Raw genomic sequence first — 23,352 nt, 5'->3', positions numbered from 1 at the left:
TCTTTTGAACTGGTCATTTCCCCAGAGACTATACTTCTGATCCTCTGCTTGGAGGGCCAGGCCTGGGTGCTGGTGTTCTGAGAGCTGAGAGGGGGAGAGAGGAGGGCGTGGGAGAGGGTTCCAAGCCTCAGAATGGTGCTGGCTGCACCCATGCCCAGTTACTTGGAGTCCAGAGACGCTTTGCTTTACCGTCTCCAGAGAGTCAGCTTCTGGAGAATGCTGGGGTCAGGGAGGAGCTATGGCCCCCAGCATATGGCGGGGGAGGGGAAGCTCACCAGAGCCCTTTGGTTTGGGCCCTTCAGTCTCACTTCCAGAGGCACCTGTGCAGCTGCCCACTCTGGAGCCTGTAAGGATGCAGGCGTGTATGTCGGGCTGGTTCTCGGCTTCTACCTTTGCCTGTTTTCCTCTCCCAAAACCAGTGACCACTATCCTCAGCTATCCAGAACCAGACCTTTGCTATTGCCTCCTCTTCTTTTCTTCCTATTGTTTACTATATCTTCAAAAAAACTGTTTTGCTTTGATTTTAGTGGGGTTTTGGGACAGAGTGAGATAATTAATCTGGAAGTTAAAGTTTACTTTATAATGATCAAAATCCACAGAAGACCATACCTCATGGTCTTATGTTTACTAAACACAGATCAAAAAATGCTGCTTATAGAAGGACAAATGGACGAGTATATTCAGTAATGTAAAATTCACAGATAGCATAGACCAAAAAAAAAAAAAAAAGGATATTGGATTTAGATAAAATAACTAGTAAATTTGAAGTTATATATTGAACTCTTTGTCCTATAAACAGAGACTACCCTTTTCTATTCAGTAGCCCACGGAATGTTTGAAGAACTTGATCGTATATTAATTTACAGTATACAGTGTAGAGAGGGTGTGTATTATTTAGAAACTGTAATTGAAATCTGGGGATAATTTTAGTTTTATCAGAACCATACTCTAAGGCAGTTGTAGTCACTTTTTTTTTTTTTTAAACTGAAAACCTTAGGAAGGAGTAGAGCTATTTTGGCTGAAGTTTGGGGTTTAAGACTGGACCTCATAAGGGGTCTCAGTCCAAAGAACCTCCCTACAGGATACAGTTTGAAAAACACTGTTCTAGGATGTGACATTTCCACTTTTAAACATAGATTAATTGAGCTTAAGTTGTCACCTTCTGCTCTAGACACATGGTTGTAGGAGGAATTTTAACTATATATAAATATGTTGAGTTGACAGTAGTCAGATTAATTCTCTTGACGGCAGAATTGAAAAGTCTGTGTGTTACTGCTGTGGAAAAATAGTGGCGTTTAACAGAAGAGTGAAAAAAGCTTTGCACAAGGGCTGTTGCAAAATGTTTGGGGCAAATGAGGATATATTGTATTTTCAGAAAGAGACTTTGGAAGCTACGTAAGAATAGGAGGTGGTGGAAGCAGAAGTGGGGTGGACGGTGTAGGATTGGGAGTGAAGCTTCTTAATGGATACCTTTTTATGGTGTTTTGAAGTCTGAACTATGAGAACATACTTGTTTACAAGGCAGAGTTGTAACTACTGGTATTGCTTTATGCAGCTACTCATTCTGTCGCCATGTGAGAAAGGGTCTTAGGCCAGGGGATGCACGCACGTAGCACGGAGTTTGAGAATGTGGCATAGTTTGTGTTTTTTGAGAATGCTGCCTACCTTTACTACGCTGGCTATCCTTTTGGAAGAGAGTGTTCAAACAAACAAAAAATCAAGGGCTTTTAACATAAAAGTTGTTGGTCTTGATTCCTTATGTACACATTTGAGAGAACTTGATTGACATAGCTCTTCCCATTTGGATGAAAAGATATACATAGAACTGGAAGAGAAACACTATGAAATTTTAGTACAGCCAGGGACTTTCAAAGTAGAAACTACACAGGAAGTTATTCAGAAAGATAATTGGTAGATTTGATCATCTAAACTGTCAACAGTTATATTCCAGGAAATGTATAACTGGGAAAAATCAGTGATGTATGAGAGCAAGGATTCATATCCTCAGTACGTAAGGATTTGCACAAATTGATAAGGTACTAAAGCTCTCGTAGAAAATTATCTAAGGGTAGTATGTGGAAAAATATAGATGGCTCATACACCTCAAATAACATTAAAAGAAAGATTTATTTATTTATTAGAGTGCGTGTGTGTGTGCAGGGGGAGGGGCAGAAGGCGAGAAACTCAGGCAGACTCTGCCCTGAGTGCAGGCCCATTGCGGTGCTCGATCTCATGACCCTGAAATCGTGACCTGAGTTGAAATCAAGAGTCGGGTACTCAACTAACTGAGCCGCCCAGGAGCCCCTCAAATAACATTTAGTAGTAACAAAGAAAATTACCAAATAATGGATCCTTTTACTTTTTGAATTAGGAAATATTTTCTGGAAATGGTAATATGTAATATTAGGTAAGGATTATTATTATTACCTCTTACAGGTACTGTTTCAAACAGTACATATTGCCTATCTGTGTATGGTGGTAACATAAATCTCCATTTTTGATGGCTGTATAGCATTTTATGGAATTATTATGATTTACTTAATACGTCCTCTGTTGATGCATTTGGGTGTTTCCAGTGTTTTGTTGTTTTGCTATTGTAATGCTGCAGTGAACATTTTTTGTTCCTGTCTTCACCTACATCTAAAAGTGCTTCTGTGGGGTAAATTCCCAGAAATGTGCCATTTGGACAGTAGGGGATACGCATTTAAAATTCTGATAGATAATGTGAAACTTCCCTGTATAATGACTCTTCAGCCTCTCACTGCCACCCATGTGTAATTTACCACCACCTTCTTCAGTATTGGCCCAGATGTTGAATGGTCTTGAAACCAATTTGTAGGTGAATTTAATGCTATCTGACATTTCTTTAAAAAATATTACTCTTCCTATGTAAGAGTAAGGCGTGTCTCAATTTATTCGCCTGCTTGTGTATTGAGAGTTCTTCACATACATCTCTCTACCCATCTCTGTATCTCTATCTGTCCATGTAGTTTAGTCTTGAAGGTAATATGATTCCATGTTGTTGCCATCGTGAATGGGATTCTTTCTTCCGGTGTGTATTCTCACTTCTCATCAGGTAGGAAAGTTGTTGATTCTTGTCTGTTTATTTAGTAACTGGCCATCTTACCAAATTCCCTATTTCCTTTAATTTTCTACTTAATTTACTTAGTCCAGGTCTGCAATTATCATTTACAAATAAATTTTTGTCTCCTCCTTCCCAGTGTTACTCCTTTTATTTAGTTCTTTGTGATTTGTATTATCCAGTGATTTCTAAGCACATTGACCATCAGAACCATGGGGTTGGGGCGGGAGATGTTAAAAATACAGGTGCCCAGGCTCCTTCTCTGGAGATTCACATCAGTGATTCTGGGACAGGTACTGGGAATATGTATTTTAGAAGTTCCCCTGGTGATCTGTTCAGTGGGTTTGGTACATTTTTTCTGGAAGCCTACCCAGGTGATCTTAAACTTGCCTGCAGAGAAAGTAGGCCATGCTGCAATAAAAAAAAAAAAAAATCAATTTGAAATTCTATTTCTAATAGGTAAACATTTTGAGGACCGGGGCTATGCTTTTCCCCCTCCCTTCTTAGTATCCTCATGGTATGCCTGTTACACGTTTCTAGCTAGGAAACTGGCTGGGATAAAAAAAAAAAAAAAGATTCTTTGTTTTCATAAATGGTGTCTTGAACATGGACCATATTTAATAGTTGTGTTTTGTTGATTTTTTTTGGTTTTGCTCTGTATATAGTTGAGCTGGTATAAGATTGCCTCTAATGGGGCGTGCCAGTCTAGCATTGGCTTGTCCTCCTAGGAGCGGATTTTAGGAGGAGCGCTTGTTAGGTCACATTTACAGTGCTAAATTTAATATGTTCTCACTGAAGTGAGCCTGGGTTGATGAAGGTTTTATTAAAATTTTAAATTTGAATGTCTCTTTAAAAAAGTCTTGTTAGACATTCATTGCATTGTGATTATTCAAAGTAACAAAACCTCAAGTGTATTTGACGCTCTGTAAGGAGTAGCAGAAAAATCTAAAGTTAATAGGTTACCTTAAATGATCTGAATAGTTTATACTTTTGGCACTGTTTTTAATGTTTTCAGTTTTGGTAGGAGATGGGAGGATCTCATAGTAATTTGTTTATACGTAAAAACATTAATATATCTTAATGTTAGTTTGCCTCCGTCATGAAAATCGTTGTTTGCTTAATGTTACTGATGCTCTGTTACCGGTGTGACTCCATGACAGAAGGCGCCCCGTAAAGGCTGGCTGTCAGAGCGCGCTGCGCCTTCGGGATCTCAGCATTCCTGCAGCTGCTGGCGGGGTGGTGGCATCATCGGTATTCAGTTGAATTTCGGAGCAGAGGGTCTAAACAGCCCATTTCTGCAGTCTGACCTGCTGCTGCTCTGGGCTGTAGTTCGTGAGTTCAGGGTACAGGTCACAGCTGTGGAAGGAGAGCTGGTATCTGCTGGGTTTACCATTTGAGCATTTTATTTCCAGCACAACACAAAGCAGTGTGTCTGTAATGTATAGAGTTGTGTACAGCAGAGAGACTGAACACAGCCACAGAACACACTATGTGTGTGTTTTCTGAGCTTTTCAGAATTTTAAATTAGGAAATATCTCAAACATACAGAAAAATAACAATAGTAAAAAAATAAAACTTATGTAGATAGCACTGTTCTTGTGCTTTCTCTGTTTCCTTATTTATATATAAAACTCACCCTAGGAAATAGGTTATATTATTATCCTCATTTTACAGATGGAGAAACTGAGCTACAGATAGGTAAAATAACTTGCCCAAAGTCACACATTTGGCAAATAACAGAGCTGGGACTTGAACCCGAGCAGTCTGGTGCTGGATGCCGGAGTGCATGGTCTTAACCAATATAATACTCTCTTGACTTTCAGAAATACAAAATATAATAGATAGAAATGATACTTAGCACCTAATTTAAATAAATATTAATATTTTACTCTATTTGTTTCAGGTTTTTCTTTTCTTTCTTTGAAAATAACCTCATCACACAAACAAGTGTTTTCTCACCTGTACATGAAAGATTATGCTAGTTGATGGGTCTGGTCTTTCATGGCCCCATCACCTTGTGTTTCTGACTTTCAGCATCCCCCTTTCCAACACCACTCCTTTGCCCAGCAGTTGGACAGCAATGACCTTTCCTTACATTGGTAAGAACTCACTGAGCAGATATTTGTGGAGTGCCTGCCACGTGCCAGGCACTGTGCCGGGGGTGGAGGTTAAATCAAGAAAAAGGGACTATGTTCTGTCACCATACAACTTGTAATCTAACAGTGAGGGGAAGCTGCATATTTTTGGGGGTTGGGTGATATGGCCTTTTAAAAAACACAGTCTTAAATTTGAGGATTTTAGTGATTTCTGACCTGCTAAGCTTCATTAGCCTTGGGTCAGCAATTCAGTTTATGTGTATTTATTGTCTGGAATATACCTCCAGAATGATGGTTGAATTGGGAATTTTTAGAAGTTCAGTATATGTTGCCTGCCTTCTGGAAAGTCCCTGGCTCTGGGTCGACTTTGAAACCTCCCTCTGCGTCTGGTGAGCTCTGGAGTGGGGTCCACTTGGTTTGTGTGTCTGGTAATTTGTGGAACGTGGGGGGCCCTCAGATGGGTCTCAGAAACTTCTTGTGGGGCCTGAGGGGTTTCAGAGCACAGCCTCGCCCGGGCTTTTGTGGCACCAAGACGTCAGATCCTTGGAGACGGAGCAGTAAGGCGTGATTTAAATGGAGCTAACTTGCCGTTTTTGGCTCACCAAAGCTTATTCATTCACTATGTGTTCAAAAATAGTAAAATTAGCATATGGTAAAATACATTGAAAAATCATAAAATTAATTGATTAGAATTTGGAATGTAGTACCATATCAAAAAATTTTAGTATTGAGCATCTTGAAATAATTTATAAAATAGAATGAATTAATAAAGTTACTTTCAACACTGCTGGGGCGTGTTTTTCTTCATTACAAGCATTACTGCTGAACGATGGCTCAGTTGTCCAGACTTTACTGTTCATTACAGGAGGCCTAATAAGAAAGGAAGAGCTGATGAGTCTTTTTGGTTTTCAATTTTTTATTTCCAGCAGATGGTTCTTAGTGGTGGTCCCCCCCACCACTTCTTCTTCTTTTTTTTTTTTTTTTTTATTTAAGGGATTAGCAAATGCTTTTGGAACAGATAGTAGTATTTTGGCATTTGTTTTAGTTAAGACTTTTGGAATCCATCACACAGAGTATCTTGACAGAAAATGGGCTCCTTCTGAAATGAGATGATAAAGAGATGCTCCTGTCAGATATTCTCAGGAGGTGGCAGTAGCTGTTTCTAGACATATGCCATGACATTTTAAGAAAATTATATAATCATTTTTAACCCCCCCACCCCCCAAAAGTTCATGAAGTTTGAGAAGTAAGTACACTTCTTTGAGCGCCAGCTCTGGGATTTAGCCTGCATATTTAGATTGGGTTTTTTTTTTTTTTTTTCCCCTTTTTCTTTTTCTGTTCACCAGCTGCTTGGCTTTGGGCAGTCGAATTAACTTCCCAGGGCCTCAGTGTTCTCATCTGTTAAATAGGGATAATATTTACTTTCTCTACAGGATTTTTATAAAAAGTAAGAGTGTAAAAGCATTTGTAAAGTCGGTGGGGATACACAAATGTAATTTATGTGTTAATGCATGTGTGCAGGATTTTCCCCAATAGAAATGAGCATAACATGTTATGTTTTAATAACAGCTTGCTTATTTGAAGTGAGGGTTTGATTCTCAGTCATCATAAGCTTTTTATTTTTTTTTTTAAATTGCAAGTGACTATCTTGAGGCTTGATATTTTCGGACTTGGAGAGCTTATAATAGAAGACGCTAATGGGATCCAGGGGAGAGTATTATTGTCTAAACCTGTGTTGATGACTTTGTGCTTTTAGGTACACCAAGCTTGGCTACGCAGGCAACACTGAGCCACAGTTCATTATCCCTTCATGTAAGTACAGCCCCACCCTCGCGTTTCTAGAGAATTGGGGTTCTCAACATTCTGATTGTTTTTCAGGGCATTAGAAGACTGTTCTGGTGACCGGGGAGGGTTATTAATGTTGACACACCTAGTGGCTGAATATTGCTGTGGACTGTAGCTGCGGCCTAAAAACCCCCAACTTTCCGACCCTCTGATTGTCTTCTGATGAGCCCCTTGTCACTGTCATTGGAGTTCCCACTTGGCTAGTTGGCAGGGGCTTTTCATTCCATCATGAATGTCGCAGCTACTTCGAAGAAGCCTATCTGGTCCTTTAAGGTTACTTTGTAATTTTAAATAAGTACAGTTTTATTGACTTAGCAACTCCGTGGACCGACTATTGTGCTTCACTATTCACTCTATTGAGAGACCTTTTTTTTTTTTTTTTGAAATGAGAGGCCTGATGACTGTTTAATTGTGTTCAGAGTGTCTGCTTTTGTTTAAATTTTAGTCAGCAGAGAATGATAAACTTAAAAGAAGAAATGTTCTCACATTTTGGCAAGAGTGCATCCTCCCCTCTCTTTGTTTCCCAGAGCAGCCTCCAAAGTCAGGTCAGTTGTTTATAGGGTAGAATTTTTCTCTGAAACGATTCAAATTCTGAGTTATTACTTGGAGACAGTTTACCAGAGTAACGTCTATCCATCCAGAGTGAAGGGAAACACTGCCTTCTAAACACAGCTCTTGTAAGGTGAGTTGTGATCTTAGAAATGTTAGTCTTTCTGGGGCCAGTGACATTGTAATGACCGGCTCTTGTGAGCAGTATGGAGCAGGGAAAGCTTAGGAGAGCCGGAGACAAGGAGCTTAGCATTTATTCAAGGGAAGGCTAAAGCCTTCTTGGATTCCTTGAGCACATTTTATTCACCTCATTCTACTTCCTTGCTGGCTGGATGAAGTTGATCATGAATTTGATTTCTAGGTTTGAATACCTTGGTACCATGATGGGGTGTCTTTAATAAGAGGCATGATTTGTCTGCTGTATATTTGAAATTCATAATTTGGTGTCATAGTTTGCTACGGCAGCCGTTACAAAATACCACAGACTGGGTGTCTTAAACAACAGAAATTATTTGATCATAGAATGGAGGCTCCAAGTCTGAGATCAAGGTGCAGTCAGGGCTGGTTTCTGGTTCCTCCTTGGTCTGCAGATGGCCCTTTCTCACGGTGTCCTCACATGGCCTTTTCCCTGTGCTCAGTTGAAAGAGAGATCTCTGTTGTCTCTTCCTCTTAGAAGGCAACAGTTCAGTTAGATTAAGGCCTACCATATGACCTCGTTTAACTGTTATTACCGCCTTCTAGTCCCCATCTCCAAATGCAGTCACACTGGGGGCAAGGGCTTCAACATAGGAATTTTGAGGAGACACAGTGAAGTCCATCACAGTTGGCACTTTGTAGGCTAGATGAGTCTTTTGTGAATTTTATTATTACTAGTGCCCCAGAACTTGATCGTTCCATGCTGGATTGATAAATTGGACTTTCTGACTTTTCAGAGCAGATTGGGTTTTAACCTTGTTAAGTGCCACAGCTCTAAAAGGCTGACCTTGCACCTTTTGCTTTAATGCATTGCCATTTAAAACTGCCAGCAGCATTTAGCTGGCTGGCCCATTTAACCTGTCATCATTAACAAGGAGGAGAACTGAAGTCACTTATTAGCAGGATTTCATTCACTGTCAGACAGCAAGGCAGCTCTCAGATGGGTGCTGTCAGAACCTTCACAGTAGCAGAAGCTAGAAAGAGCATAAAAATGTCAAAGAGGTGGGAGTAAAAGAACAGTTATATTGTTGGCTGAATTTGTTGCAAGAGATGGAGAAGCCTCAGGAGGCGAAGTGGGAAGATGTTTGGGCAGAAGTGAGAATGTTGGGATAGGTAGAGGGCCTTGGTTGGCTTCACTGCTCGTCTTAGTTCTGGGAGCCGAATCATTTTTCTGGCTAGAGAGACTCCATTCACAAGGAGGAGTTCGAGACACGTGCTAAGGTGGCACCTGCAGAGAAAAGGTGGAGTTTGTGTGGACATGTGGTCAGGCTCTCTGATGCTGGTGGACACAGAGGTGAGGCGCACTGGGTATGTGAAGAATAGAAGTGTTCTGATAGTGTTGGAGATCCCAACTCTGAACAGAGAGCGGGAGGAAGTGTGGTTGGAAATGTGGAGGAGGGCCAGATGATGAGAGACTTCATTCTCTCAAGGAATTTTAGTTTTGTTTTGCATCCAGGAATTTTCAGATTGTTCCTTGAGGGGCTCCCTGGGGCCTGCCCCCTGGACTAGAGAGGTGCCGAGCCGTGAGCCCCATCCTGCTCTACCCGGGCAGCTCTGTGTGTATCTGATTTCTTTGCACTAGTGTGCAGGATGTTCGTTGTTGTTTGCACAAAGGTTTTCCCTACCTTTTTTTTGTCTTTAAGTTGTCGGAGTATATTAAGAGTCATTGAAAAGTTTCAGCAGAGGAGTGAATGTATGTGTGGTGATCATGTCCATAAAAGGAGCACATGGGAGGTGCAGGAAGGGGTCAGGAGAAAAGTACATTTTAGACATTCTGTGTTTGGGGAGTTGAGGTGTAAAGGTCCTGTAGGCATCAGGTGAAAGGCCTCATGCTCAAGGGAAGGTCTAGATTGGAGATAGATACTGAGCCCAGAGATCTTACCTTTTCTTTTCTTTTCTTTTCTTTTCTTTTCTTTTCTTCTTTCTTTCTTTCTTTCTTTCTTTCTTTCTTTCTTTCTTTCTTTCTTTCTTTCTCTTTTGGTAATGAATAGAGTTCTTTAAAATTTTTATTTCGGCCAATAAGTTTTGGAGAAGATAATATGGCATAGACCCATGTACCCACCACCCGGAATGAACAAATGCTGATATGATATCATCTTGTACATACGTAGTGAACACACACATCAGAGTGGGTACAGCCCTCTCCCTTTTCCTGCAGCACAACCCCCATTCCCTTGCACTCTGTCCTCTGCCAGGTACTTTCTGTGGCCACTGTGTTCTACCCTGACCTTCTAGGTACAGAGCTCCTTAGCTGTTTGTAGCATTGGTCTGTAGTTTAAGTATTTCCAAATGATACCATACTGTAAATCACTTTCTGCGTTATCCTTTAAAAAAATCCCTCAATAATGTGTTTTTAAGATTTATCAATGGTGATATATACAGTTCTCTATCAGAGTTCTAGCATTTGAATCTTAACAGTCCTTTTTTTCATTTGGGCATTTTCCAGTTTTCTCTAATATACAAAACGGTGCAGTAAACCTCTCTTTATCCACCCGTGCTAGTTTCCCAAGAGAAAATAATGCATGCATTGTCCAGGTGTGCACCTCTTTAGCCTTCCCCGGAAGCTCTTTGGAGTGCTTGTGCTGACTTAAACTCCCATCGCTGGTGGCGGAGGGTTTCTGTTTCTGCACAGCCTTGACAACGGTTGATATTGGTAGACTTAAATTTTTGCCAGTCTAATGAGTGTGTATTTCTCTGAGGACTAGTAAGTTTGAGCACCTTTCATTGCCTGTTCATATCTTTGCCCATTTTTCTATTGCATTTTTTAGTTTTTTATTCATTATTTATTTATTTTAAAGATTTTATTTATTTATTTGACAGAGATAGAGACAGCCAGTGAGAGAGGGAACACAAGCAGGGGGAGTGGGAGAGGAAGAAGCAGGCTCCCAGCAGAGGAGCCTGATGTGGGGCTCGATCCTAGAATGCCGTGATCACGCCCTGAGCTGAAGGCAGACGCTTAACGACTGAGCCACCCAGGCGCCCCAGCATTTTTTAGTTTTTTTAATGGAGTTTTTCTGGAGCTGTTTTTGGATACTCTGAATATTAGGTTTTTTGCAAATATTGTCTCCTGTTTTATGACATCTTTTTAAATGATTTTTTAAATGTAGAAATTTAAAATTTTGATATAGTTAATTTATTTTTTATTTATTTATTTTATTATTATTTATTTTATTTATATCAAACTATATGATATAGTTAATTTTGATATAGTTAAAATATTTAGTATTTTCCATTTATAATTTGTTTCTGTCTTGAAAAATACATTTCTGCTCCAAAGTTGTAAAGACTTTCTAAATTTTCTTCTGTGAAAATTTTGAGTTTATTTTTTGAATATGGTGTGAGATAGTTATTTCACTTACTTTCCGAAGGGAAGGAAACTTGTCCCAGGGCCATTTATTAAAGAGTGCATTTTAATTTGTCATGCCTTTTCAATCATATTGAAGTACCATATATGCTTGAGAATATTTCTGGTGTTTTTGTTTCGTGTATGCATTTATTTATCTCTGCTCCAAATTTGTGCTATCTTAACTACTATTAATTTAGCAAGTGTCTTGATATCTTGTTGGTGTGGTTCTTCCTCCTTTTTCTTTTTTAGAATAACCTTGGCTATTCTTAGGCCCTTACTCTTTTTTTTTTTTTTTTTAAGATTTTATTTATTTATTTGAGAGTGAGAGAGAGTGAGAGAGAGAGAATTTGAGAGCACGAGCCAGGGGAGGGGCAGAGAAGCAGACTCCCTGTTGAGCAGGGAGCCCAACATGGGATTCAATCTCAGGTCTCCGGGATCATGACCTGGGCTGAAGGCAGACGTTCAACCCACTGAGCCACCCAGGCACCCTTAGGTCCTTACTCTTTATTATAGATTTTAAAATCAGTTTAAGCTCCATGAAAAATTGTAATGGGGTTTTGATTAGAGACACACTCAATTTATAGATTAATTTGGGAAAAATCTGACATCTTTATGAATTGAGTTTTTCTATCTATGAATATGGTATATATGTTTTGTTGTTTATTCATGACTCTCATGTTTTTCAGTAATGTTTTATAATAGTCTTCATAAAGCTCATACACCTTTTTTTAAAAAAGATTTATTTATTTATTTTAGAGAGCATGTGCCAGTGGGGGGAGGGTAAGAGGGAGAGGGAGAGAGATGATGATGACCTGAGCCAAAACCAAGAGTCGGCCGTTTAACTGAGCCACCTAGGCACCCCAAGCTGATACACCTTTTGCTAAGATTTAATTTTAAGTACCTTTATGTGTTTGTTGCTGTTGTGAATTTTCTAAAATTACATTTTCTAATTAGTAATAGCTAGCATATAGGAATGCTATTGAGTTTTTTTGTTTTTTTAATCCAACAGTCTTACTTACTTCTCTTATTTGTTCTGTTAGCTTGCAGATTCTTGTAAGTTTTCTATGCAGACCGTTAATTGCAAATACTGGTTATTTTGTCTCTTTCAATCCCAATGTTTCATATTTTTTTCTTGGTCTTTTGTACTGGCTAGTACTTCCCTGCCATAGTGACTAGAACTGGAGGTAGTGGATGTTTTTGTCTTTCTGATTTTATTTTTTGATTTTTTTAACCCCCCCCTTTTTTTTAAGATTTATTCATTTAAGGGAGAGAGAGAGAGCACGTGCGCACGCATATGTGTGAGCACAGGGTGAGGGGTGGTGGTGGGGTGTGGAGGGAGGGGCAGAAGGAGAGGGAGGGAGAGAATCTTAAGCAGACTCTCTGCTGAGCTGAATGCGGAGCCCAATGTGGGGCTGGATCTCAGGACCCTGATATCATGACCTGAGCTGAAATCAAGAGTTGGATACTTAACCAACTGAGCCGCCCAGGTGCCCCTGTCTTTCTGATTTTAAAGACAATGATATTAATGTTCCACTAGTGATACTCTCGGTTTTTGTGGAAATGCTTTTTTCAGGTTAATACAGTGCCCTTTCTATTCCTAGTTTACTAAGAGTGTTGTTTTGTTTTGTTTTGTTTTGTTTTTGATTGTGCATGGATATTAACATTTAAGGTTTTTTATGTATCTGTTGAGATGATCATATGGTTTTGGACATTTAAACTCCTAATATGATGAATTACATTAATATATTTTCAAATATTGAGCAGTCATTTATTTCATTCTTGAGATAAGCCCTTCTTGGTTATGAAATACCAACTAGCTTCTGAATTGTATTTGCCAATATTTATTTGGGTTTTTGCATCAGTGTTCAAAAAGGAGATTGGTCTATAATTTTCCTTTCTTGTACTGTTTTTGTCTGGCTTGAAAATAAAAATTATAGTGGCTTTAAAAAATGAGTTTCTCAGCTTTCTTTTATGTTCTTTGGAACAGTTTATGTAAGATAGGAATTATTATTCCTTGAAGGCTAGTCAAATATATGACATTCTTTTGGGAAATGTACTGGATATATTAATTAAAACATTACTGTTGTCTGGTAACTACTGTAACAAGTGTTCCTAAGATACAGAATTTTTATTTAAGTCAGATGTACTCTGCCTTAGACGCACTCTCCTGATAATCTTCCTTCCATTACCCTCAGATGACCTTTTGGCATTTGGAAAATAATCCATCTCTTCAGGTTACTCTTATTCTGTACTCATATAATTTTTTTTATCTGCTGAACTTTTGCATTTTTCTTTATTAAGCTTAATCTTACGAGTTTTGGTTCATCATTAGAGCTAACTGAGGGGTTTTATTTTTTAATTTGTTTAAATAATTTGCAAACTATATCTTATTTGTCTTCAAAGATGTTATTTTGAAACACTTATAGATTCACAGGCAGTGTAAATGATAGTGTGGCTAGGTCTTGTGTACCCTTCTCCCTGTTTCATCCCAGACTACATCTTACGTGATTACAGCATGGGTAAACCAGGAGCCGGACACGAGTGCAGTGTGTGTGGAGCTCTGTCCATTTATCCCATGTGTCAATTCCTGTGATCACCACTACAGTCAAGATGCAGAACTGTCACATCGCCACAACAGTCTCTCCTGGGCTGTCTCTTTATAATTGCACTTACCCCCCCTCGCCTACACCATTCCTCAACTTTGGCGTCTGCTAATCTGTTTCTATCTCTGTAACTTTGTTTTTTTGAGAATGTTTCATAACTGGAATCATGCTGTGTGTGTCCTTTTGAGATTGGCTTTTTCACTTGGCATAATGCCTTTGATCTAAGTTGTTGCGTGTATTGATAGAGAGCATCTTTTTTTTATCTGAGTAGTATCCAGTGTATGGATGTCCCACAGTTTGTTTAAACATTCATCTACCGAGGGACATTTTGGTTATTTCCGCTTTTTAGCCATTACAAATAAAGCTGCTATGAAAATTGTGTGCAAAAAAAAAAAAAAGAAAATTTGTGCAGGTGTTTGTGTAGACATAATTTTTCATTTCTCTAGATAAATACTGTGTAGTGCAATTGCTGCATTGTATGGCAAGTTTATGTTTAGTATTATTAAGAACCTGCTTAAGTGTTTCCCATAGTGGCTGTATCATTTTGCATTTCTGTCAGCTGTGTATGAGAGAGCCAGCTCCCTGCATCCTTGCTAGCTTTTGATATTGTCACAATTTTTTTATATTAGCTGTTCTTATAAGTATGTAGTGGCATCTCATCACGGTCTTCATCCTCATTTCCGTAGTGACCAGTGGTGGTGGTGAACATCTTCTCATGTGCTTATTTTCCATCTGAGTATCCTCTTCCATTAAATGTCTTGCTTTTAATCTTACCGTGAGGTTTTGAGAGATCTTTATATATATTAGATATGAGTGCTTTGTCAGATATGTGGTTTGCAAATAATTTCTCCCATTGTGTAGCTTCTCTTTCTATCTTCTTTACAAGGTCTTCTGCAGAGCAAAAGGCTGAACTTTTGATACACCAGCTTTTGGATTCATTGGTTTTTCTCTGTTTTACTGTTTCAAATTTCATTGATTTCTGCTCTTATCCATATTTCTTTCCTTTTTCTTGCTTTGGGTTTATTTTGCTCTTCTTTTTATAGGTTCTTAAGGTGCAAACTTAGATTATTGATTTGAGACTTTTTCTCTTTTCTGATGTAAGCATTTAGTGTTAAAATTTTCCCAGTTAGCACTGCTTTTGCTGTGTCCAACACATTTTGATATTTTGTATTTTCATTTGCATCCCATTCATGTGGTTTTTAGTTTCCCTGAAATTTTCTCTTTGACCCATTTAGAACTGTGTGGTTTAATTTCCAGTTGTTTGGGGGGATTTTCTTGTTACCTGTCTGTTACTGACTTTTGAGTTTATTCCATTGTAGTCAGAAAGCATACTCTGTATGACTTTATTTTTTAATTTTTTAAAAAAAAGATGTCATTTATTTATTTATTAATTTATTTATTTGGCACAGGGAGAGAGAGAGAGCAGTGAGGGAGAGCAGCAGGCAGAGGGAGAGGGAGAAACAGACTCCCCATTGAGCAGGGAGCCTGATGTGGGGCTTGATCCCAGGATTCTGGGGTCATGACCTGAGCTGAAAGCAGATGCTCAACTGACTGAGCCACCGAGGCATCCCCGTATGACTTTAATTCTTGAAAAATTATTAAGGTTTCTTTTATGTCCCAGTATAAGGTTATTTTGGTTCCTTGGGCACTTGTAAACAGTGTATATTCTGTTCTCATTGTTGAGTTCTTCTGTCCTTGTCCTATCAGTTGTCGAGAGAGGTATTGAGGTCTACAGCTATAATTGTGGGTTTGTCTGTTTCTCCCATCAGTTTTTGTCTCACATATTTTACATTCCCGTTCTTTGTTATGTGCACATTTAAGATTGCTGTGTTTTCTTGATGGACTGCCCCCCCCTTTTAATGTTCTTTATTATCTTCTCTTTCTTTGCTATAAAATTTACTTTTTCTGAAAGCAGTATAGCCACTCGTGTTTTCTTTGATTAACATTTGTATGGATATCTTTTTCTGTCCTTCACTTTAAACCTACATATATCCTTATGTTCGAAGAGAGTTTTTTGTAGACGGCATAGAATGCAGTCAGGTTTTTAAAATCCACTCTGCCAGGGGTGCCTGGGTGGCACAGCGGTTAAGCGTCTGCCTTCGGCTCAGGGCGTGATCCCAGCGTTATGGGATCGAGCCCCACATCAGGCTCCTCCGCTATGAGCCTGCTTCTTCCTCTGCCACTCCCCCTGCTTGTGTTCCCTCTCTCGCTGGCTGTCTCTATCCTGTCGAATAAATAAATAAAATCTTAAAAAAAAAAAAAATCCACTCTGCCAATACCTGTCTTTAATTGATGTAGTTAGACCGTTTACATTTATTGTAATTATTAATTGGTGCTTTTTTTCTGTTTGTTCTTTCTGTTTATTGTTTCTTTTGTTTTACCTAAGTTTCTGGGGATTATTTAAACATTTTTAGAAATTTATTTTGATTTATGTATTGGTTTTTTGAATGCATCTCTTTGTATAGCTTTTTAAGCGGTTGGTCTAGCTATTACATTATCTATACATAACTTTTCTTATTCTATTGGTGTCAACACCTTACCAGTCTGAGTGAAATGTCCCTTTACCCTCCCATATTTCTAATATAATTGTATCAAATATTTCTTCTACATACTTTGAGAAGGACATCAGTGTTATAATTTTTTTTTTAAAGATTTTATTTATTTATTCGACAGAGATAGAGACAGCCAGCGAGAGAGGGAACACAAGCAGGGGGAGTGGGAGAGGGAGAAGCAGGCTCATAGTGGAGGAGCCTGATGTGGGGCTCGATCCCAGAATGCTGGGATCACGCCCTGAGCTGAAGGCAGACGCTTAACTGCTGCGCCACCCAGGCGCCCCCAGTGTTATAATTTTTGATTTAACTGCCAAATGTAGTTTAGAAAAACTCAAGAGGAGAAAGAAAATAATTATGCTTATTTTTGCTCTTTCCATTTTTCTTCCCGCCTGATGTTCCAAGATTCCTTTTATCATTTCCTCTTTGTTTAGAGAACTTTCTTGAGCCATTCTTTAGAGTAGGTATGCTGGCGACAGATTCTGTTAGCTTTTGTTTATCTAAGAATGTCTTGATTTACTCTGTTTTTTGAGGGATATTTTGGCTGAATATAGAATTCTGAGTGGACAGTTCTCTCAGCACTTGAAAAATATGTCATTTCTTTCTGGGTGCCCTGATTTCTGATGAGAAATTTGTTGGAGGCTTTCAGAATTTTTTCTTCTGTCTTCAGTTTTTAGAAGTTTGGCTCTAATGTATCTTGGCATGGATTTCTTTGGGTTTATCCTGTTTGGGGTTTGTTCAGTGTTGAATCTGTAGGCTTATTTCTTTTTTAGTCAAATTTGGCAGATTTTTAGCCATTATTTCTTTGAATACTTTTCCAGCCCCACCTTCTTTCTTCTCTCCTTCTGGGACTTGGAATGCATGAATGTTAGGGCTTTTATTATGTATCCTATGTGTCCCTGAGGCCTGGTTCATTTGCTTTTTAGTCTGTTTTCTTTGTTGTTCACATTGGGTAATTTCTATTGTTACATCTTCGAGATCAGTGAGTCTTTCCTCTGTTCTTTTCTGCTGTTGAATTCATCCACTGAGTTTTTTATCACAGGTATTGTGTTTTTTAGTTCCAAAATTTCCATGCGGTTTTGTCTCTGTCTTCTTTTTTTTGCTTTCACTTTATGTCTCTTTGCTGAGACTTTCTTGTATTTTCCATTGTTTCAAGTGTGTTTGTAATTGCTCATTGAGGCATTGTAAGATGGCTCCTAAAATCTTGTTTAATAATTCTGTTATCTGTTTCTTCTTGGTGTTGGCATCTGTTGATTGTCTTTTCTCATTTCATTTGAGATGTTTCTGGTTCTTGCTATGGTGAGAGATTCTTTTTACTGAAACCCGGACTACTGAAATATTATAGTCTGAGATTCTGATTCTTGTTTAAATCTGCTGTTTTAGCAGGTTACTTATGATATTTCTCCAGCAAGCAAAGGGGGCTGCCCCTTGTTAATGCCAGTTTGGGGTTGAAGTTCAGAGTCTCCTCTTGGCCTTTGTTGATATTCTATTGGGGAGGGCTCCATGTTACTGCTCATTGAGCGGGGGAGTTCAGCCCTCTCACTAGGTCTCAGCAGGTGGTGTCCTGGCAAGGAGGGACAGGGGTGCCTTGTTACTGCTGGTGGTGGTGGAAGTCCTGGCTTTCCACTAGTCCTCCTCTGATGAATCCCCAGTGTTGGAAGCAGAGGGATGGATTGATTCTGCTGGGTGGGATGGAAGTCCAGCTTCCTTATGTGGCATCTGCACTGTTGGGGGGGGGGGTTTCCTATGGTGTTTGACTGGAGTCAAGCAGGTATTGTTAAGAAGGTTTTTTTTTTTTTTTTTTTTTTTAATCTTTTCAGACTGCCCCTTTTATCTTCTTTTGCTGGAGATAGCAGGCTTTTTTGGAGATACCTTTTTTGTTTTGAGCTCATTGGTATTTCTGGGTTGTCAGCTTCCCCAGTACCCAGTATGGGCCATATGAGATGAAAAGAAGACCCAGGAAACTCACCTCTGTGTTGTTCCTGAGGTCCTGTGGTCCTCAGCCAGTCTGCCTGCTCTTCACCTTTCAGCCTCTCTGTTTCTTTCATATAGAAAGTCCAGGGATTCTGGCTGTACTCTATCCGTGCAGAAGCAAAAGCCCAAGTTTAATTAATTTTGTAGATAATATACTCATACGCCGTGAAAGTTAGATGATGTATAACAAGATACACAGTGAAAATTAATGTCTCCCACTCCCCTCTTAGATGACAACTATCATTTCTGGTTTCTTGTGTGTCCTTCCTGAGATACTCTGCACATACTGGCAGATATACACAGCATCTGTTTTCACGCACATGGTGGCATTTTGCCACGTCCACTGTTCTGTGCCTTGTGTTTTTTCTCATAACACTACATCTTAGCGATCCTTTTAGATTCATATATGAAGACCTGCTTCGTTCTTTCTCATGGCTTCAAGATACTCCATTGCGTGGAGATGCCTCCTGTCTGTAACCAGTTGGAATGTGTCAGTGTTGACTCCATTATCGGTTATATTTATTGTCCTTTTCTTCTCAGTGTCTTCTCTGCTTACACCTGAGTCAGGATCTGTTACTGTATGTTGTGGAGGGCTGGAGATCACTACTGGGGCAACATGGGTTCTTACTCTGTGATGAGTCATATGATCTGTGACTACTCGTCGATAGTCTTTGATAGCGACTCTCTTATTTTTTTTTTTTTTTAAGATTTTATTTATTTATTCCACAGAGATAGAGACAGCCAGCTAGTGAGGGAACACAAGCAGAGGGAGTGGGAGAGGAAGAAGCAGGCTCATAGCGGAGGAGCCTGATGTGGGGCTCGATCCCACAACGCTGGGATCACGCCCTGAGCCGAAGGCAGACGCCTAACCGCTGTGCCACCCAGGCGCCCCTGATAGCGACTCTCTTAGACACATTTCTCTGTCATGTTTGTAAGGACTGTTGGGACCACAGGAATAAACAAAAGATTTTGAATATAAGCTCAATATACCTTTACTCTGTTTCATGGATTCAGTTGCTTCAAGTATAATAATAGTTAATAATAGTTAAAAGAAGTATATTTTATGGTTTTTGAAAATTTTTTTCTTCTTTCTATTGGCCACTAAAACATAGATCTGCTATGATTTGGAGCCAGAGTACTTTGATTACCTCTTCGGGAGGGATAAGACTTACTTTGTTTTCATTTAGATTTTTGAGTGTGGCAGTGTTCCCTCACTAAGTCTGGCATTTTTTCCTCAAGGTGGTGATTTTTCTTTTGGGTAATATATTGTCCCTAAATTCTTGGTAAACTTGAATGATGTCATGAATTGCAGAGTCTTTTTGCCCTTGTCTCTTCACAATTTTTTATTTTGACTTGGCAGTTTAATTCTAAATACATGCATAATTAAGTTTGATCTTGCCCAGAGGATAGAATCTGTCACTGGTACTGGCACACTGTGTGAGGACTGTGAGGTCTGTTGCAAGCCATCTTGCCAGGGGCCCTTTGCAGTACGGGACGTGCGCATCAGGTGATTCAATGTGAGTCTGCGGTGCGGCGTGGTCAGTTTTCCGAGGTGGTTTTATGTGTTTCCATAGATCGTCTCAGTAAGTTAGGGCCCAGCAGACTTTTTTGCCCTGTCACCAGCCTCAGGGCTCCAGAACTGCTCACTGCCTCCGACTTGGACAGTCTCACTAGGCTCTGTCCCCGGCATTTCCATACCACACCTGTTTCTTCAGGCCTGCAGAAACCCTGTCCCTTAGATTTGTGCCACCTTTTGTAACTTGAAAGCTTTGAGTCTAAACGTGGCAGTGAGTTGGAGTGAGGAAAGGAGGTGGGCAGAGTGGTTTCTGTTCTGGACCTTTGCCCTTTCACCTCTTCTACCTATTACTGCAAGAGATGCCTTTCTGAGAAAAAGGATTGAAATTCACTTGTATAGCATTGTGGTGATTCTTCATTTGTAATAAATTGGGGATTTCAGATAATCTGCTTTAAAAATAATTTGATATGTTTACTAATTGGTTTTGGAATAAATTTGATGAAGATGAATTAATGGGAGCTCAGAGTGTGACCAAGGGTTAGAAATTTAAATGGGAAATGGAATCTTTGCGAAGCTTCCACATTTCATTCGATGTTAAATTCTGGAGTGAAGTCCTATTTGATTATTTACTGCTAAGTATACTCCCAAATACCAAGGTTAACCTCTTATTAAAATAATGTACCATAAAGCCATTCATATTTTTATATAATACAGCTGTTTGATTATTGTACTTTTCTTTCCACGGTGGATATTAGCCAGCAATCTCCTTATTTTTCCTTTTGATGAAGTCAGTTATTTTTCTATGATAAGATTAAAAATAAATATTTAAAATCTGATGCAGAGTTTTAGTAAAAGGACTTGAGAGCGTATAGGTATTATTTTCCAGTTTACTCTTTTGTATCATATTTTTAACTTTGTCTACTTCTGTATTGCATTTTAAAATTTGGAACCCATTGATATATACTATACTCCATGGGTATTTCATTTACTATCTCGAGGGATTTTTCTAGATGAAATTGAGAGATTCAGTGATGTCATTTCTGTCTGATTAGCAGCAGATCAGCGAAGTTCCTTTGTGCCATTCTGAAAAGAATGCTGCAGCAGAAAACTTGGTTCTGTATTTTATGTACTCATTGATAGTGCCTTTTCTGTGAACACCTCCACCCTGGATAAAACCCTAACATTGAAAATTTACTTGTACATACATGGGGATTATAGTATATCCTTTCTTGATCATTCAAATAAATGTGAATAGTGATGGAAATCTTTGTACTTCTTTTTTTTTTTTTTTTAAGGTATTGCCATCAGAGAGTCGGCAAAGGTAGTTGATCAAGCCCAAAGGAGGGTGTTGAGGGGAGTCGATGACCTGGACTTTTTCATTGGGGATGAGGCCATAGATAAGCCCACATACGCCACGAAGGTGAGCTCCTGAGAGGAATTTGCTTCTTTAAGTGTGTAGCCAAGAACAGAATGGTAGAATGAATAATGCAAAATGGCAGATTATCTGGAAATTGTACTTACGAGTTATGGGTCTATTTTTATTCTTATGTGTTTTTGAATGGGGTATCTTTGATCTAGGGAATCAAGTGAATTTACAAAACTCTGGAAGGCAGAATTGACACCGGCAGCGCTGGGTTACATGCAAAAGCAAGATCAGCTCCTGTGCAATTGCAGGTTGATAAATTAACCTGTCAGATATGGGAAGTTACAGATTGATTAATTAAAAAAAAAGGACTAAAATTAAGTAGAAATTTGTTCTAGGAAAAAAGCTCCAGATTGAATGGTATCGTGGCTTGTGTGCACTTTTCCATCTGTTACCCATTGTTAAGACGGTTCTTTGTGCTTAGAAGTGGGTGCAGTAGAATATAAACGGTAGTATAGCTTAATCTCTCTGCTGAAGTGCCTGTTGTTTCTTTCTGTGAGTTAGCGTCAGTCCCTGTGCAGGAGGCCATGCTGTCTACTAACCCAGTCTGTCCTGGGCTGGCATTGTGGGGCTCTGAGTTTTACTGTTATGAACTGAAGCTTGCTGTATTTCGGTTTCTCTTGCCATAGTGGCCAATAAGACATGGAATAATTGAAGACTGGGATCTTATGGAAAGGTTCATGGAACAAGTGATTTTTAAGTATCTTCGAGCTGAACCTGAGGATCATTACTTTTTAATGGTGAGTAACTGGAACTGAGAGGACCATAGCCCTCAAAATTCCAGATTACTTAGATTTTGTTTTTTCAGATTACTTAGATTTTAAACTCAAGATATTCTTCTCTGGAGAGTTTTTAATTCTTATTAAATCTATTTGTATGAATTGGGATGCTTTTTTGGCAAATAACAGAAGGCCTAACAAAAATGTCTAAAATCAAAAGGGGCTCATTATCTCTCAGAACAGGAAGGCCAGAACTGGGAGGTTTCAGGGCTGGTTACCCTCGGGCTCTAGTGTGGCCTCTTGTGTTGGGTCCCCCCAGGCTCCAGGGTGACCGCCCAAGCCGCTATTCCACCTTCAGTTCATACACTTTCAGAGGTAGAAGTGCTTTGTAGGCATGAAGAGTCCCCTTCCTGGGAATCTTCCCCGCGGATGTGTCCCATCTGTCCCTGCCTGGCCTGGTCACTAGCAAGGGCAATGGAATTACCTTGATAGGTGTAGACTAATCACATTTCTTCCCTGGGGCTGGGTGGGGGACTGTCTCTGATCACCTGGCCCCGGGAGGGTAAGTACCTAAACAGGCCTCCATTTGTAAGGAAGATGGAGGGAGGAATGCATTTGGGTAGGAAACCAACTATGTACTTTGATATCCTCCTGAAGTAACTCGATGACTATGATTTTTGCTTTATAGCAGAGGAAACTGAGTCAAAATATTATTTTGCCAGGGTTTAAATCTTTTTTTTTTTTTTAAGTTTATTTTTAAGTAATCTCTGCACCCAACATGGGGCTTGAACTCATGACCCCCGAGATCAAGAGTCTCATGGTCTTCCGAATGAACCAGCTAGGCGCCCCAGGGTTTAAATCTTATTATAAAATAAAATTGAGCTGAGTTATGGGCCCCGATTATGGTACTTAATTAATCTTGTTCAGATAAAATAAAACATTACAAAGAAATGAGGAGAAATGTCTCTTGGTTATGGAATCTTTAGTAGTTGTTCTACTCAACATTATGTGTTTCCTTCCATGAAATGTTCTTTTTAAGTTAAAATTAATTACTTGTTCACAACACTTGCTTTATAGAGAGCAATTGCATGTAACATAAGCTGCATATTAAAACGTACATAATTTAGCATTGGATTTTTTCCACGCAAGTATATTGTCAAATGGTCCCAGATCCAATTATATAATTCTTTCTAATGTTAAATATGGAGTGTTCTTTAGAATTATCTGACTTAAAATATGTTAACTATAAGGCTATTATGGTAGTTAGTGGAATCTGTATATTTAATGTCTATTAAAGCAAGTCCTTGAAAGTGCTCTGATCTTCTTTCTGGCTGTATCTTCACAACTGGGAATTGCCAAGTACAGGTCCTGTGTTTTACAGGCCACTGCATATATTCTACGCTGTGTATCTACAGTGGTTTATGTAAAATAAATGGAGCCAGGAAACTGACAGTG

General features: G+C 39.2%; 1 protein-coding gene across 4 annotated transcripts in view; it reads left to right on the top strand.

The window, feature by feature from the left end:
* Positions 1-23,352, top strand: part of ACTR3B (actin related protein 3B) — an 88,939-nt gene that overhangs the window by 10,868 nt on the left and 54,719 nt on the right. For 2 of the 4 annotated variants that reach the window (XM_040643766.1, XM_040643765.1), the window contains 3 exons: positions 6,935-6,990; positions 21,051-21,175; positions 21,808-21,918. In XM_040643766.1, the coding sequence (XP_040499700.1) occupies positions 6,935-6,990; positions 21,051-21,175; positions 21,808-21,918 (292 nt within the window). Of the gene's footprint in view, positions 1-6,934; positions 6,991-21,050; positions 21,176-21,807; positions 21,919-23,352 lie in introns of those variants that run through there. The other 2 variants (XM_040643768.1, XM_040643767.1) reach the window with 2 other exon arrangements.

Source organism: Ursus maritimus, unplaced genomic scaffold (assembly GCF_017311325.1).
Source record: "Ursus maritimus isolate PB19 unplaced genomic scaffold, ASM1731132v1 scaffold_3, whole genome shotgun sequence".
NCBI lineage: Eukaryota > Metazoa > Chordata > Mammalia > Carnivora > Ursidae > Ursus > Ursus maritimus.
The sequence above is the reverse complement of the archived record's forward strand: the minus strand, read 5'-3'. Positions and strand labels throughout refer to the sequence as shown.